At 50.7% G+C, this 16,952-nt stretch overlaps 1 protein-coding gene across 10 annotated transcripts in view; it reads right to left on the reverse strand.

Annotated features, from left to right (window-relative positions):
- The window catches only part of SGSM1 (small G protein signaling modulator 1), a 94,621-nt gene extending 83,036 nt beyond the window's left edge, over positions 1-11,585 (reverse strand). For 7 of the 10 annotated variants that reach the window (XR_007145791.1, XR_007145790.1, XM_047827593.1 and 4 more), the window contains exons 1-2: positions 11,474-11,584; positions 11,334-11,377 (exon numbers count right to left, since the gene is read on the reverse strand). Coding sequence is in view for 8 of the 10 variants with exons in the window: in XM_047827593.1 (XP_047683549.1) it covers positions 11,334-11,377; positions 11,474-11,492 (63 nt within the window). In the remaining 2 variants the exon portion in view is untranslated. Of the gene's footprint in view, positions 1-11,333; positions 11,378-11,473 lie in introns of all 10 variants that reach the window. The other 3 variants (XM_047827587.1, XM_047827588.1, XM_047827591.1) reach the window with 1 other exon arrangement.
- Between the last annotated feature and the right edge of the window lie 5,367 nt (positions 11,586-16,952).

A 16,952-nucleotide genomic window follows, 5' to 3' on the forward strand; every position in this document is an offset into this window, starting at 1 on the left:
TTAAATATGTTAAAGGATGTAAAGTACTTTGCACCAATGTCTAGAACACAACAGAATTTTTGGAAATGCTCTATGCCTGTGCATTTGTCCAAAACAGGATCTCTAGCCACACGCTCTTGTGCCCTTGAAATCTGGCTAATGTGACTCAGGAACGGTATCTTTTATTCAATTTAGTTTTGCTTAATTTAAACGTAAATCAGCACATGTGACTAGTGGCTCCCATTGGACAGCGAGGGTCTGAGGCACAGTGGGTGCCCAATAAACACTAATTATGATTATTATCAGGGGTTGTTGTTATTAGAGGGCTCACCAGGTTAGAAGTTAGGGTGCATTTCATCTCTGAGCACCCCGAGGTCAGAGAAACCGTATTTATCTTGGTATCCCAGCATCTTCAGGGTGGTTCTGAACCATATTAGGGTTTTGGGGTTGTGGACCCTTCACGGTACTGAGGATATGCTCTCCCTACAGCAAGTACAAAGTGTCTGCACAATTTCAGGGTTCTGCACACCCCCTAGAGTCAAATCTGTGGCCTGGCAGAGACACCTGGCACACAGCAGGTCCCCAGGCAGCACTTGGGACGGCAGCCAAGCACTTCCACACTTAGGGGCTGGGTTCCAGATGCTGGCGGCCTCACCCTGTCACACTGGACATCTGTGGCTTGTCTGCCTAGTTCCCATGTCCCTGTCTGGTCATTTCACCTTGACTCTCCGCTGGGTCCCCTCCCTCACTCTCACTGGACTGAAGCCACACTGCCCTTTCAGGCTTGATCAATCTGAGCAACGAGTCCCACAGTGAAAGGGGCAAAAGCTGCATGTGACCCGGGCTGGTCTGATGAAATCTACTCCTACATCTTCCCCCAAAACCAAGGGGGAGGGGAAGCTCTCTGTCTGCTGATGCCAAGCTGGCAGGCTGGACCCCAAGAGCGGCCGGGCAACTCTCCCCCTCCCCGCAGAGACAGGCGAAGCATAAAGCCAACGCGCAGGAAATCAGCAGAGATAGGAAAGCAGAGAAGGTCCTGATGACATCATTGGGACCCCTGGACAGAACTGCACCTGAAGCTGGCAGTCTGCACCCCAACTTCCCATACCCTTGAACCAATAAAATCAGTTTTTTGAGCCTCTTTCCCTTTTGGCTCTGTGTTTCTAGATTTCTTTATTGTTCTAGCTAGCTTTGCAAGGGATTCCCCACAGTGAAATGGGTGAAGCTGGCTACAGCCCCCTGCTGTGCTGCTTCTCAAGTTGTGTGACCTCAGTCCAGCCTCTTAACCTCTCTGAGCTTCGGTTTCCTTCATCAGTAAAGAGGAGTTGCTACTTGTACCTACTCGACAGGAAGCTTGCTTTGTGTATTGGTGATTTAGAGCAGTGGTTAATACGTGGGGGTTGTAAAATGTCTTTATTTCTCAAAATAGGGAGAAAAAAACAAAAGAAGGAGAAAATGAATGATAGTTCCTATAACCTGAATTTACTAATGAAACATAACTTACTAAATAATACAAACTAAAGGACCATTCATTCAAGGTCCCAGGCATCACCCAAATCCCGTGAACTCTTGAGGCTTCAGCTATCTGACTGTTTTTAATTTAAGGTTTTATTTATTTAGAGGGAGGGAGGGAGGGAGGGAGGGAGGGAGAGAGAGAGAACAAGCCAGGAAGGGGCAGAGAGAGAGAGAGAGAGAGAGAGAGAGCGAGAAAGAGAGAATCCCAAGCAGGCTCCCTGCTGTCAGCACAGGCCTGACCCGAGGACTGAGAAATCATGACCCAAACTGAAATCAACAGCCAGATGCTTATCTGACTGAGCCACCAGGCGCCTCTCAGCTACCTGATTTTTAAAGGGAGGCTCACTGCAAGGGGAACTGTTCCCATCCTCTATAAACCCGGGTTCCTTCGAGATTCTGTGAGAAAAAAAAAGTGTAAGAACCTATTCACTTGTCTTCTTGTACCTACTAGAAGAAAAACACACTGCCTCCCACTGGAGTTCAGCACTCTTAGCTGCTGACCCCCGGGGGCACAGAGTGCTTAAGTGGCAGGGCCAGGAGGCTCACGAGGGTGTTGGACCTTCTTTGGCTGAGGGATTACTTCCATGGGGCCAGTGACCCACCAGACCCAGAGGGGAGATCCAGCTGCCCACCTCAGGATGGCGAGGCAGTCAGGCGAGACTCAGCCTTCCTGACCTCCATTTGAGGGCTCATTCCTTTGGGCCCCAAGAAATACCCCCTTCCAGGTCTACAACACCCCGCCCCCCAGCCCAGGGCTTACCCAGGGAGAGCAAGATCCTGTGCTAAAACATCTGCAAGTTCGGATGTGACCAGACAGGGCAGCAAAACATCCTTCTGCAACTGAGTTCTTTTTTTTATTTTATTTATTTTAGAGAGCAAGAGAGAGCATGCAAGTGGGGGAGAGGGGTGGGCAGGGGTGAGAGAGGAGGAGAGAGAGAGAGAATCGTAAGCAGCCTCCATGCTCAGCGTGGAGCCCAATGCAGGGCTCGATCTCACGACTGTGAGATCATGACCTGAGCTGAAATTAGGAGTTGGACACTTAACCGACTGAGCCACCCAGGTGCCCCTCAACTCTCAAAGGGTAAGCCAAACACAGAGCCTGGTCCCTTCATAAATACTGGTGAATCTTCGGCAGCGATGGCACAACGTGGTGCCGTGTTGGTACGTGACCCCCCCACCATCCCATACGTGAGGAAACGGAAGCCAGAAAGGTTCGTGAATCTGCCAAATGGCAGGGCTGGAACTTGAACTCAAGGCTGTCCAGCTGCAAAGCCGGGACCTTTCCCCAACTCCACATTCTCAGAGTAGCTCATAACCACATGCAGGTCATTGGCTTTGGCTCCAGGGTAATGCAGAGCAGGGTTCTAGAGCCAGAACCCCAAGCCGTACCACTGACAATGTCCGTCGTGACCTTTGGCAAGGCATTTGCCATCTGTGTGTATCGATTTCGTTAGCTATAAGGGACATCCGTGTCATGTTTTATCCGTCTCATGGCAAGGGGACAATTAAACGAGCTCATCTGTATGAAGTGCTCAGTAAGTGCTGTTTAAAAAGTAAAAGACTCTTTATCCTCAAGAAAGCCTTCAGTTGAGCCCTTGTTTTTCCTGAGTGGAATGGACACTCCAAAATAGTCTTAGCAGCTACTGAGTTTTAATGGGTCTTAAGTACGGGCTTGGCAAATGTGGAGCTGAGAAAACGTGGAAGACTCGGCTCTCAGAGAGTGATGCTGGCCAAATCTGATGGCTTGAGGTTCTTAGAACACTAGAGCTGTCCACCCTCATCCACGTAGAAAGCAGAATGACACAGGGAGGAGGGGCGTGGTCAGGGGCAGAACTGGGACAAGGTCTCTGGGGTCCTCAGTTCCCATCCTGGGACCTGCGGCCAGGAACCGCAGGCCCACTGGGGTGACAAAAATGTCCTTTTCTACCTGCCAAGTGGCAACAAACGCTACCGCCATTTCCCGGAGCCCCTCATGCGGTGACCTCAGGGGAGACGCAGCCACCCTGCACAGGAGACATCACCCACACGGAAAGCCAGGGCCCCTCCTGCCACTCTCTTCTCATCGAACCAAGGTGCTGAAGGCCAAGCGCTGCACTGGCAAAAGCTCCCGGAAGCCGCACTGGGAAAAGCATCAAAACGCAGTGCGCACGGATGTGGCTGCATTATTCACGAGGAGCATTTCTGCCGTCTTAAGCCTGAAAACACGACACACGTGAACTGATCTGAGTCAACCCTAGAACCATCAGAGAGCCCCAAAATATCTGCACCCAGTATTCCTGCATTCAACTGGCAAGCATTTTTGGAACCCCTACTTGGCCAGGCCAGTGGGGAAGTGGGAAGAGTGGGGGGCTGCGCTTTCTAGCCCAAGAATTGAAAGCTCAGAAAACAAGTTTCCTCTCTTGCCTTGGTGTCCCCCACAGTTTTTGCCGGTCCTGCAGCCTGAGCAGTCCGCAACATGGATGAGTCCATGTTTCTTCCCTTGTGTCGAGTCCTCCCATGGCTCCCATCTCACTTTTGAGGGTCACAAGACCCTGTGACCTCATCTCTCCTCCTCCTCCATTCTTGTTCACTCCCCTCCAGGCTCCTTAGCCTCTTCCCTACTCACTGTTCCCCACTCAGGGCCTTTACACATGCTGTTCCCTCTGTTAGGAACACCCTTCTTATAGATGTCAGTACGGTCCCCTCCTTCCCTTTAGGTCGCAGTCCAAATGTCACCCAACCCTGACCACCACCTCTGGAGAGCCCTTCTCACACCTGTCCACCCACTTTCCAGCTTTATTTTCCTTACAGCACTTGGGACTTCTAATAGCAGACACTGCCTTTTTTTAAAAATAAATTGAAGGTTTGTGGCAATACTGCATCGAGCAAGTCTATATCAGCACATTTTCCCAACAGCAATTGCTCACTTTGTGTCCCTGGGTCACATTTTGGTAATTCTCACAATATTTCAAACCTTTTCATTATTATTATATTTGTTGCAGTGATCTGTGATCAATGATTATGACTCACTGAAAACTCAGATGATGGTTAGCATTTTTAACAGTAAGGTGTTTTTTAGGGAAGCTTCCACTTCTCACTCCCTTTAAAAAAACTTATGTATTAGGAGTGCCTGGGTGGCTCAATCGGTTAAGCATCTGACTCTTGATTTTGGCTCAGGTTATGATCTCATGGCTTGTAAGTTCGAGCCCCACATTGGGCTCTGCACTGACAGCGCTGAGCCTGCTTGGGATTCTCACTCTCCCTCCCTCTCTCTCTCTCTCTCTCAGCCCTTCCCCTGCTCATGCTGTTTCTCTCAAAATAAATAATTAAACTTAAAAAAATTATGAAAAAACTTGAAAAATTTACACACCATATACAATAAAATAAAAATAAAGTTAATATAATTATACGACATAACATAGTAGTAAAATTTTTTTTTTAATGTTTATTTTTGAGAGAGAGAGACACAGAATCTGAAACAGGTGCCAGGCTCTGAGCTGTCAGCACAGAACCTGATGTGGGGCTCGAACCCACCAACTGCGAGATCATGACCCAAGCCGAAGTCGGACTCTTAACCGACTGAGCCACCCAGGTGCCCCTTAAGATGCATACATTGTTTTTTAGACATAATGCTACAGCATAGTGTAAACATAACTTTTAAAAAAAGTGTTTATTTACTTAGTTTGAAAGAGACAGAGAGAGACGGAAAGCATAAGGGAGGGGCAGAGAGAGAGAATCCCAAGTAGGCTCCACACCATCAGCGCAGAGCCTGACCACAGGCTCGATCCCATGAACCACAAGATTATGACTTGAGCCGAAATCAAGAGCCGTACGCTCAACCAACTGAACCACCCAGGCGTCCCTAAACATAACTTTTATATGCACTGGAAAACCAAAAAATTCCTTTTGACTTGATTTATCACAGTATTTGCTCTCTTGCAGTGGCCTGGAACCAAACCTGCAATGTCTCCGAGATGTGCCTGCGTATATTTAAAATAGGTTTATCTATCTGTCCCCCAACTACATTCTATGCTTGAGAGCATGTGAACAGGGATGCTGCTTTGCTCCTTCTTTACAGTTCCTAAGCTATACCTGGTACATAGTAGATGTTCAGTAAATATTTGTGGAAGAAAGGAAGGAAGGAATAGAGGGAGGGAGATAGAGAGGGAGTAGAGAAGAAGGTAGGAAGGAAGGAAAGGAAGAAGTTTTCTTCTAAGAAATGGCAGAAAGGGTCAATCCTGGCCCCTACTATCAGCTGAAACTTTCTGAAGTTCAAGTCTAAGCAAGACCCTCCTTGCTCTGAAGTCTTCCATAGCTCCCCACTACCTGACAGAGCAAAGGCTGCAGCCTGGCATTCACAGCCCCAAAGTAAGCTGTAACTAATGACTTTCCTGCCTCATCTATCTGCCCCCACCCCCACACCTGACCCCAAGCCATGTTTCCAGGGTCTCTGATGAACCTCCATGAGGCCACTCTTCAGAGCCTGAGAAAGCAGGATTTGAATCCTAGCTCCTCCACGGACAGGCTGTGTGACCTTAACGTGAGCTGCTTAACATCTCTGTGCCTCCAGCTCCTCCTCTATCGAGTGGAGGAAATAATTATCCTCCCTCTCAGGGCTGTCATGAAGAGCAAAAGAAGGAACGCTTGGCATGCACTCAGCACAGTGCCTAGCACAGAGGTTTCTTAACCTCCACAGCAGTGCCGTTCCGGGCTGCACACTTCTCTGTGGTGGGGGCTGTCCTCGGCATTGCAGGAAGTTGAACAGCATCCCTGGACTCTACCCACTCAATGCCAGCAGCACTCTCATTTCTCACCATGAGAAATATCCCCAGACGTTGCCAAACGTCCCCCTGGAGTAGGGCTGCCAGATTTAGCAATGCATACTGACACTCCAAAAGTACTTGCTGTGTCCTGGCAACCCTACCCGGGGGGCAACATTGCCACCCCTCGTTCATGAAGTGCCACTGGGTTAGACTGGAAGCACCATGGGGTTGACTCTCTTTCCTCCTATCTTCTTAGGAGGTAGAAACACTGGTTGACTCTCTTTCCTCCTGTCTTCTTAGCATGGGATGCCCTCCTCCCCCCATCCCATCACCCCACACCCAGGGGCTGGGAGGTGCAGCTCCCCAAACACACCCAACTCAGTGGCAGTTGCAAAGGCTCCAGTTTGCAGAGGTACACGTGGCCTGCCCTCTAGCACTCCCCTCATCCCCACTCCCCCTCCAGGGGGTTGGCCCTCAAGCACCTGCCTTCCTTCCAATTAAGAGTCCTGCCAGGCCCAGCTCAAGGCAAGAAAACAAGGCGGTTAGTCACTTGGCTTCCCTGACCAATTTGTGTCATGGGCAGGCTCCTTTAATGGCAGTCGTCATGGCAACAAGAAGCCAGTCCCTGCTGCTCTGGGAACCAAAACAAAATTAAGGGGTGGGGGCGGGGAGAGGAAAGGAGGGGAGGGCAAAGCGGGCCTGGCAGGAGCCAGGATGACAGCGGGCTGGATCTCAACTGGAAGAAATCATGCTGAGGCCACCCTGTCCCCAGCTTTCCCTGGGCGACACTGGGGAGACAGACAAGATTAGATACCTGCTCAGAAGCAGCTCAGGCTAACGCGGTGGCTGTTTGCCCATGGCTCATCCTGATAGGTGAGTAATTTTCCTCCTCATGGATAAACCCCCCAGCCCCTCGTGAAGGCAGACAGATGCTTGCCTGAGACTGCACAATTTACAAGCAATCAATTTTAGCTCCACCCTCTCCTTGCGCATAGCTCATGTCCTCCCCACTCCTTTCCTCGTGCTTTTAGGACAGGACCACATGCTCTGCCCCTCTGCCTTTGCCACCATTCTCCTTTTCTCTGTACTCCAGCCACTTCCGAGCCCTCTGTCTTCCTCAAGTTCATCGTGGTCCCTCCAGCCACAAAGTCCTTGTAGACACAGCTCCCTCGGCCAGGAACGGTGTTCCTCTCTTTCCACCTCCTCCCTTTACCTAAAAGGGTTTATAGGTGCTTCACATATCTTCTCAAACATCACTACCTCCAGAAAACCTTCATGGGCCACCTACATGAGGTTACTTCACCCTGTTACACATTCTTGTGGGGCCAAGTGCCTCTCCTTCACACTGTGGTGCAAAGCCTGTAATGATCCTTTTAGTCACACTCAGAAGGTCTATCAGGGTGTGTCTACCATACTGGGATGTCAGCCTCAAGGGGGCAGGACTATCTTGTTCACTGCTGTGTCCGCAGAGCCCAGCCTGGTGTCTGGCACACAGATGCCCCTCCGTAAATACACGCACCAGAATTTGAACCACCAGAATTTCGAACCTCACCCAGAGCTCCTTCTTCACCTGTTTCACGGTGCTAGGTCATACTGGCTCCCCAGATCAGCACTGGACAGAGCTTCCAGCCCCACAGCCTCTGCTGACCTTTGTGGCTTCAGTGGCTTATCCCAAGCTTGCACACCTTGCCTAAAGAAACTCATTGTTGGGGCGCCTGGGGGCCTCAGTCAGTTGAGCATCTGGCTTCGGCTCAGGTCATGATCTCACAGTTTCTGGGTTTGAGCCCCGCATCGGACTCTGTGCTGACAGCTTAGAGCCTGGAGCCTGCTTCGAATTCTGGGTCTCCCTCTCTCTCTGCTCCTCCCCCCACTCATGCTCTGTCTCTCTTTCTCCTTCAAAAATAAAGAAAAACATTAAAAAAATGTTTTTAAATAGAAAAAATAAAAAAACAACTGACTGTTCAGCCAACAGTTCCAGAAAGAAGGGTGGGAGGTGTCTCTGGGCAAGGCTGTGACAGGCAGGGATGTGGTTCCTCTGAACCCAGAAAATGGGGAGAAGGAAGAGTAGACTTGACTCCTGGATTTCTAGGCAAAGAGCTTCCCTATGCCACTCCACTGGAGCCTGTCTCTCTGATACTGGGGGGAGATGCTCCCCAAAGAGGTGGGCAGAGAAAGGGAAGGAGAGAGGAAGTCGGCTTTGGTGGGACTGGGGCTTGTCGCCATGCCTCAGGGGGCACCCGTACTGAACAAAGGGCTCACAAACAGAAGACCTGAACTTGTCCTTTACTGGTTCTGTGCCCTTGGGACATCATTTATTCTCTCTGGGCCAGTTTTCACATCCGTGCAATGGAAATCATGGCAACACATGTGCTGACATTGCAGTGCTGCGTAGACGTGGATGGACACATTTGGGTTAGGACAGGTAAAAGCCTGGCTCTGATGTCAGACAGACCTGGGGGTGAAGTCCCTGGCTCCACACCCTGTCGGCTGTGTGCTCTCGAGCAACTCACGCCTCCCCTCCAAGCTCGGGTTATCTGTCTGTAAGTGGGGACAATCGCACTCACCTCAGAAAGTTACCTGTACACACAGGGTATGGCACAGAGTAGCCCCCAGGAAATGGACATTCTGATTCCTGAAACGATGTGCCCCAAGAAATACAGAATTCAGAATCAGCCACCAACTCACTACTGTAAGCCGTGCCTTCTGACTGCAGATCCGGAGTCAATGGGCGCTAGAGGCCTTTTGCCCAAATTTGCAAGGTTCTGTCCCTGCCCCCCTGAGGCACCAAGCGGGATGCCACACAGGTCCCTCTGATCAGGCGATGGCCTCGGCCTCATGTCAGGCAGAAAGCTCATTCCATGCCCCAAACTCGGCTGCTCCCAGGAGAGAGGATGCAGCCCCACACCTCTGGTCACCAGGGGCAAAGTATACCCACCCCACCCCCCCACTCCGCGGCCAATAATCCAAACTAGACTGACATGGGTGGGACCTCCAAGGACGCTCCTTCTCCACATGTGGAAACGGAGTCCTTGAGAGGGGAAAGGACTTGTCTAGGGCATCGAGGGAGCTGCTGGCAGAGCTGGGACCAGGGTCCCAGCTGGAGCCCTGCCCAGAGGCAGGTGCCTTGTTCACACATTCTTCTGCCTGTGGCCCCCACTCCCAGTTGAACAGCCAACCATTTCCTTGAAAACGCAGCCATTCCAGTTGCAAACATCTGGAGAGCACATATGACAGCTAGGTTTGGTTAAACAATGAACAAAGACTCTGCAGGTTTTTAACCTGAAGGCTTTTGGGGGAGGTGCTAGAGACACCCTCCCCTAACACAGTCATCAGAATATTGTAGGTCTGTATGTTTTGTTGGAAGGTGGTCTATCTACATGGAGCTTTCTTCAGGTCCTCACAGGGCCTCTAAGAGGGCTAAACTGAAAACATCTGGGCCTTTCTGAGGAATTCCACACATCCCACCTTATTCAGAAATGCTAGAATGAGGGGTGCCCGGGTGGCTCAGTCGGTTAAGCATCCGACTTTGGCTCAGGTCATGATCTCACGGTCTGTGAGTTCCAGCCTCGCGTTGGGCTCTGTGCTGACGTCTCAGAGCCTAGAGCCTGCTTCAGATTCTATGTCTCCCTCTCTCTCTGACCCTCACCCATTCATGCTCTGTCTCTCTCTGTCTCAAAAATAAATAAATATTAAAAAATTAAAAAAAAATGCTAGAATGTACAGTCAGCCCTAGAGCTGATTCTTCCAACAACGTGGGACATGCCACACCTAGAGACCTATACGCAGACATATGCCCAAGCTTTCTGAGCAGGGAGGTGCAGCAACAGGTCCAGGCTTCAAGCCTGTCCTCTGGTGGCTGTCTGCCACCAGGCGGGGAGGGGCTTCTTGGTGCTCAGTGTTGACACCAGATGCGGACACCCTCAACACACACAGGCACAGATATGAAGCCAGCCCCCACGGTCTGAGGGCATTTGTGGTCTCAGGCTGAGGACTCAAGATACAGGGGTGAGGCAGCTCAGCAGGGACGGGGTCCCAGGATGGGAAGTGACATAAGGAAGGCGATAGACACACATACAATCACACATACACGGTCACGGCCTCACCCATGTACACAGAGACTCATGCATCACACAGATACACCTCATACTCACGAAAACACATAAACACACAGACCCATGTACACGCAATAAGAAGATATACTTGGATATTTCCAGACCGATGCACAGACATGCTCAGAGGCACACACTCCCAGCCACATGTCCTCGCCCACATAGGCGTGTGCATGCTTTACACACACGCACACACACAGTCCAAGCATCTAAACGCTTCCCGGGAACCAACCACTATGGATTCTCCCCTCTGCGGGCAGTCCAGGGCTACAAACTAAAGGCTGGACTGGGTTCCCAGTTGGCCCCAAGGAGAGGGAAGGGGCAGAGGGACAGTTGAACCTTGCTTGCTTCTCGCTCTACTGCATGTGGGGGTGGGGTAGGGGGTAAGGGAAACCCACCTGCCAAAACAGCAGGGGACAAGCCCACAAATGGAATCACCCACTTGCCAGGGGCTTTCAGGGATGGGGGGGCGGGGGGAGTCTCTTGGTTCCTGGGGGTGGCTCCAAGCACTGAGAATTTGCGGGAAAGGGGAGATATGGGATGAGGGGCATTTTTCCACAGTGAACCTTTCCCCCCTTCCGAAGTCTGGTCTTCCTTCTGCAGCTCCATTCAGCCCCCCACCACCCAATATGCCCAGTCAGCACCCCCAGGCGCTTGCCTCACCTTCCTGAGATCCAACCACCGTCTCCTCCACAAGAGGAGGTCCTACCCAGACATATCCAGGGGTGCCCCACACCCAGGGGGCCCTCCCGCTGCACCCGCCCCTGCACACAGCATAAAAACATCCAGAGTCCCACTGTACTCCAACCCCCAAACTCACCCGCCTCCAGTTCCGCGGGAGGTAAATACCCAGCCAGGTGAGCCCCAAACCGGAAATGGCTGTCCCCGCCGCCGCCACCGGCCACCTCTCCTTCGGAGACCCTTCCCCGGGGGCTTGAAAGCCCCCTCCCCCAGGATCGCGCCCCCCGCCCCCGCCTCTGGCACCCACCTCCTTCTTGACGGTGCGCAGCAGCCTCTGTCGAGTGTCCGCCTCTGTGGGACCAGACGGGGGGCAGCCGGTCAGCCGAGCGCTGGGGGCGGGGGCCCGGGGTTGCCCTCCCGCCGCCCCCGCGCCCTGCGCCCGCTTACCCACGGCGCCGGAGGCCATGGCCGCGCGCGCTGCGTTCCCAGCCCAGGGGGCGGCGGTGCCCGCTCTCCGGCTCCGCAGCTGCAGCTGCGGGGGGGCGGGACCGAGCGCCCGGTGACGTCAGGCCCCGCCGCGCAGCCGCCCCGCGCAGCCGCCCCGCCCCGCCAGCGAGCCAGCGAACCGCTGCCGCCGCCGCCGCCCGCGGCGCAGCCTTCCCCCTGGCGGGAAGGTCCTCGGGGCGACTCACGCTCTGGGCCCCTACCACCAGCAGCCCCGCCTCCACGGGAAGCCCCGCCTCCCACGCCCGGCGCCCCAGGTCCCACTCCGCCTCTAGTGGGCAGGGCGGAAATGCATCCTTCGTTCCCAGATGCGCTCCTTGCCAGGCTGCAGGGAAGTGGCCTGAAGCGGTGGGACCTGTTATTGACACGCTGCAAGCCTCAGGGTTCTCATCTTTAAAATGGATGTAATAGGGGCTCCTGGGTGGCTCAGTCGGGTGAGTGAGTGTCGGACTTCCGCTCAGGTCATGATCTCATGGTTCGTGGGTTCGAGCCCCGCGTTGGTCTGTGTGCTGACTGCTCAGAGCCTGGAACCTGTTTCTGATTGTCTCCCTCTGTCTCTGCCCCGACTCCGCTGTGCTCTGTCTCTAAAATAAATAAACATTGGGGCGCCTGGGTGGCTCAGTCTGTTAAGCGGCCGACTTCGGCTCAGGTCATGATCTCGCGGTCCTTGAGTTCGAGCCCCGCGTCGGGCTCTGGGCTGACAGCTCAGAGCCTGGAGCCTGTTTCAGATTCTGTGTCTCCCTCTCTCTGACCCTCCCCTGTTCATGCTCTGTCTCTTCCTGTCTCAAAAATAAATAAAACGTTAAAAAAAAAACAAAACAAAAATAAAATAAATAAACATTAAAATATATGTATATGTATAAAATGGATGTAATAGGGACACCTCATCGGAATGATACGAGACATAAAAGAGATAGTGAATGTAAAGCACTTAACAGAGACCTAGGAAAAAAGACCAGCAACCATAAAAGCTGCCATTATTATTATTATTATTATTATTATTATTGAGTCTTCCAAGATACAGTGGCTCTCCACCAGATTGGCCAGGCCTTACGTGACTCCCTCCCCCACACGCAGGTCACTGGGAGAGTGGCAGCGTGGGATCCTTCCAGGACCCCAATAGGGCACTTGTCAGCCAGGATCTCCAAGACTCTTTGCGACCAACGCTTATTCCACCACGATCCTGACCGCGTCCACCCAGACTGCAACTCGGGTTTACAAACGTTTATTGAGCACCTACCACATGCCAGGTTAATGTATTGAGGATACAGAAGTGAGCAAGATGGGCAAAAGCCTGCCCTCACAGGGCGTAGGAGGTAGACAGAAAAATAAATAAGCAGATGATGTGGTATGTTGGAAGTTTCTGGAGAAAAATGAAGTAGGCAGAGGAGACAGGTGGGGTTTGTATTTTTGAAGTAGGGTGCTTGAGGGAGGCCCCATGAGGAGATGCCATTTGATCAAAGAAGAGAAGAGTAGATGGGGGGATTTCTGGAGGAAGAGCATTCCAGGCAAAGGGAACAGCAAGTGCAAAGGCCCTGAGGTAGGAGTGTGCCACTGGGTGTGACAAATAGCTAGGAGGCCAGTGGGGCTGGAGTGGCATGAACAAGAAGGATTGGCAGTCTTCCAAGGTCCTGTTAAGGCCTTGAAGTCCACTTAAAGGACTTGCATCCTGCCCTCAAGAGCCCCCCGGGTTTCAGCCCTCCTGTCACAGCTCAGAGCATGCCCTCTTGCTGAGGGGTTCAGAGTTCCCTTTTCTCCATTTGTCAGTGCCATAAGCCAGAGAAGATGATTTTGACTAGCTTAGGGAAAAGAAAATAAGCTGGAAGGATAATGGGCATTCCCAGAGTCCAAGGGGGGCCTGGAGGACTGGGTTGAAAGCAAGGTAGCTCCAGAAAGAGAGACTCTTGGGAATAGTCGCCTGGCAAGGACAGAGTGGTTAGGGTGCCACCACTCAAGGGGAAGGAGCTCCAGCTGTTGGAGGTTCCCGTTCCAAGGAGGGAGCATCCTATTGGCCTGGCCTGAGACCTACGCCTGCTTCTTGCTGGGCAACGGGAGTCTCAAGCACAACCCACCGCCCCAGAATCTCCAGTGAGAGTCCCCGGGGAGCCCAGAGAATGTGAAATGGTTGTTTGGTAGCAACCCCCCCCCCCCCATATCTTAGAACCATATATTGATGACCTACTGTGTGCCAGCCACTGCATTAAGGGCTTTCGGGTTTGGGTTGCCTGCTTTAAACACAACACAGACATAAGTCCAAGCTTCACTTTTGGCTTCTTAATATTATCTTCTTCAATATATTACATTGTGAAAGGTGAAATGAAATGGTCACTTATGTCAACAGGTTTTCAAATGGAGCCAGAGGCTAGTAAGGAGATGGGCCTTATGCACATACTCACCGGTAGGAGAACCACAAATGGTGGAACCGGGCCAAACTGCAACTCTTCCAAGGACTCGGCCCAAACACCTGCAGCTTGCTATAGTAAGAGACCCTGCTTAGTGATAGCCTTAGACACCAGTTACGGTCACCAAGTTTTGTTTCCTGCCACCAACACCAATCTTGGTCATCAGAATTCTTAGTAAACGACATATACAAGCATTCCCTTTTGTCTTCAAAAACCTTTTCCTTTTATTCCCTGGATGGGGGTGGGGAGGGTAGAGGCCCTACTTTGGTTGCTGCCCAAATGTGTCTTTCCCAAACTGCAATTCTGAGACCCCAAATAAATAACTTTGTTTTTATTTCAGCTCTGCCTCTTCTCTCAGTTGACAGAGTTACATTGTGCTTCGCTAAGTAGGAATGCACAAATGCTTTCTTCACAGCTTCTAGGCCTCTTCATTTTGATACAATTTGAAACTTGTGGGGGTGGGCGGATGAATTCAAGCACAGCACAAAGCATCTTGATATATTGATCAATTCAATTCACTTGTTAACTGAGATTCATCAGCTGTTAACATTTGCTGCGTTACCTTTATGTTGTCTGTCTCCCTCTTTTTACAACAAATTGCACACATTGATTGTATACATCTTGATGAATTTTCTCCTATGCACTCCCCTGTAATACCATCACTATAACGAAGGTACTAAACATATTCATCACCTCCAGAAATGGATGTGTGTTCTTTCGTGGTTATTTCTTTCTTTGGGTAGGAACATGTAGCATGTGATCTATCTCCTGGAAGCAGAGGCGTGGAAACAAGGTGTGGGAGGGAAACATGAAGGAAGCAGAGAGGGAGCAATTGATGTGATTTTATGCAAGGTGGTGTAGACAACCATCCCTTTGACCCAGGTTTCTCCATTACTTTGCAGAGGCCTGCTAATTATTCCTCTTCTCATCCTTTCCCTCTCTGTGATCATTTCTTCATTATCTTTGCAAAGATTCTTGGCGCTTTCTTTTTGTCTTCATTAGGCTTCTCGGTGGTTTAGCTGCTTAGCTGCTATCTTGATTTCTTAAAGAACCACCTTAGTTTTTTCACCTTCCATTTTGTCAGCCTCTTCCATTAGGTTTATTTTGGTGTGTGATTGTGTTTTCTCATTTCAGGTGTAAGTAAATACATACATAAGTTCATGCAAGAATGTGTGTGTAGGTCCAGTATATGTACAAACTGTATATCCAAATTGCATTTAGTTGTCTACCACTTTTTGACTGTGTATCCCCAGTTTTCCAACTTAAATACCACCTTCTCTCCCACTGCCCTCCACTCCTTTTTTTTTTTTTTTTTTTTTTTTTTTTTTTTTTTGCCCAGAAAGAACACTGGCAGATTCCTGCATGTCATCAGGAAGGTAATGATAATCAGATCAACTCTGTGGCAATTGGGGTTGTCTATAAGAGTTATAAGTCAGGGGCGCCTGGGTGGCTCAGTCAGTTGAGCGTCCGACCACCAGCTCTTAGATGAACACTGGCAAGACCATCCTCTGCCCAGTTGAATTTCCCATAATAAATGGGAGCCCGTTGCTTTGCCGGAGCCCACCTATGCAGTAAAGATTCAAGAGTTATGGGGGTACCAGGGTGGCTCAGTTGGTTGAGCCTGACTTCAGCTCAGGTCATGATCTCGTGGTTCCTGAGTTCAAGCTCCACATGGAGCTCACTGCTGTCAGCGAGGAGCCTGCCTCAGATCCTCTAAGGATCTCTCTCTGCCCCTCCCCTACTTGTACTCTCCCAAAACTAAATATAAGGAAAAAAGAGTTTTGTATTCCAAGAGGGCAGTGGAAAATCTCCCCTCTGATTCAAATGCTAGTGTAAGCAACTAAAGCCCCCACACCAGGCTCGAGTTTCTTTTTTTTTTTTTTAAAGTTTATTTATTTATTTTGAGAGAGAGAGAGGGGGAGCTCTCCAAACTGTCATCACAGAGCCTGATGCGGGGCTCGAACCCACAAACCATGAGATCATGACCCGAGCTGCAGTCAGATGTTTAACTGACTGAGCCCTCCAGACACCACCAGGCTGGAGTTTCTGAGAGAATTCTGTTCAGCTCTCTCAGATGACAGCTGCATTTTTGGATTAGAATACTTCCTGATTCCAAGGATGGAGGCAACCCCTTCGGCATGGATGCTACTGGCATAAAGGACCTCACATTATATTGAGGCATAAAGACATTCTTAGGTCTCGAGTGGTATTGAAACGTCATCCTAGAAATATCTGTGAGACAGAACACATCCATAAAATGACATATGCTAAGAGTGGGGGGTATTTCTGCGAGGATGCAAGCAGATCAAGTCTCTGCCTCGAGGACTGGTAGTAGGGCAACCTGAGCACCTGCCCCCATCGTAGAGCCAAATGTTCTGGACTTTGTATCCCCCCACTCTGCTGAACTAAAGCAAGAGGCTTAGCTCTCTGAGGGAGTTCTCACATGGCAGGACTTTCATGATGTGGCTCCAGAAGCTACACCATGGCTCGTGAAACACAACCAGATTGTAATGTACTTGTCAAGGCCACCCCTCCTCACTGGCAATGACTTTCACCCACAGCCTCAGACTCTGAATCTGTCTCATGCTGGGAGCAAGTGCGTGTCCTGGGGGGTATCCTTCATCTCAAACCAGCTGCACTGCACATAAACACTGGGAAAGGCAGCACAGTGGGATCCTCCTTCCCATGAGATCATGTGACCACAGACCTCGGATCTGTAGGCATCTTGATTGGTGATGTTCAGAATCAAATTCATGGGGAGCACTGTGTGATGTACAGGATTGCTGAATCTTTATGTCGTATACCTGAAACTAACACAACATTGTATGCCGACTCTACCTCAATTAAAAAAAAATAACAACAAAACAAAATCCAATGGAGTACATTTGGAGATCTAATTCACGATATTAAGCAGTCCACAAATCCGGCAGCATTGCAGCTAGCAAGCAGAGAGATGCTCCAAGGAATTGTACCAAATGGGAAGTTTTCATAAGGATAGGAGGAGGGTGAGGTCGCAGGCT

Source organism: Prionailurus viverrinus, chromosome D3 (assembly GCF_022837055.1).
Source record: "Prionailurus viverrinus isolate Anna chromosome D3, UM_Priviv_1.0, whole genome shotgun sequence".
Classification (NCBI taxonomy): Eukaryota; Metazoa; Chordata; class Mammalia; order Carnivora; family Felidae; genus Prionailurus; species Prionailurus viverrinus.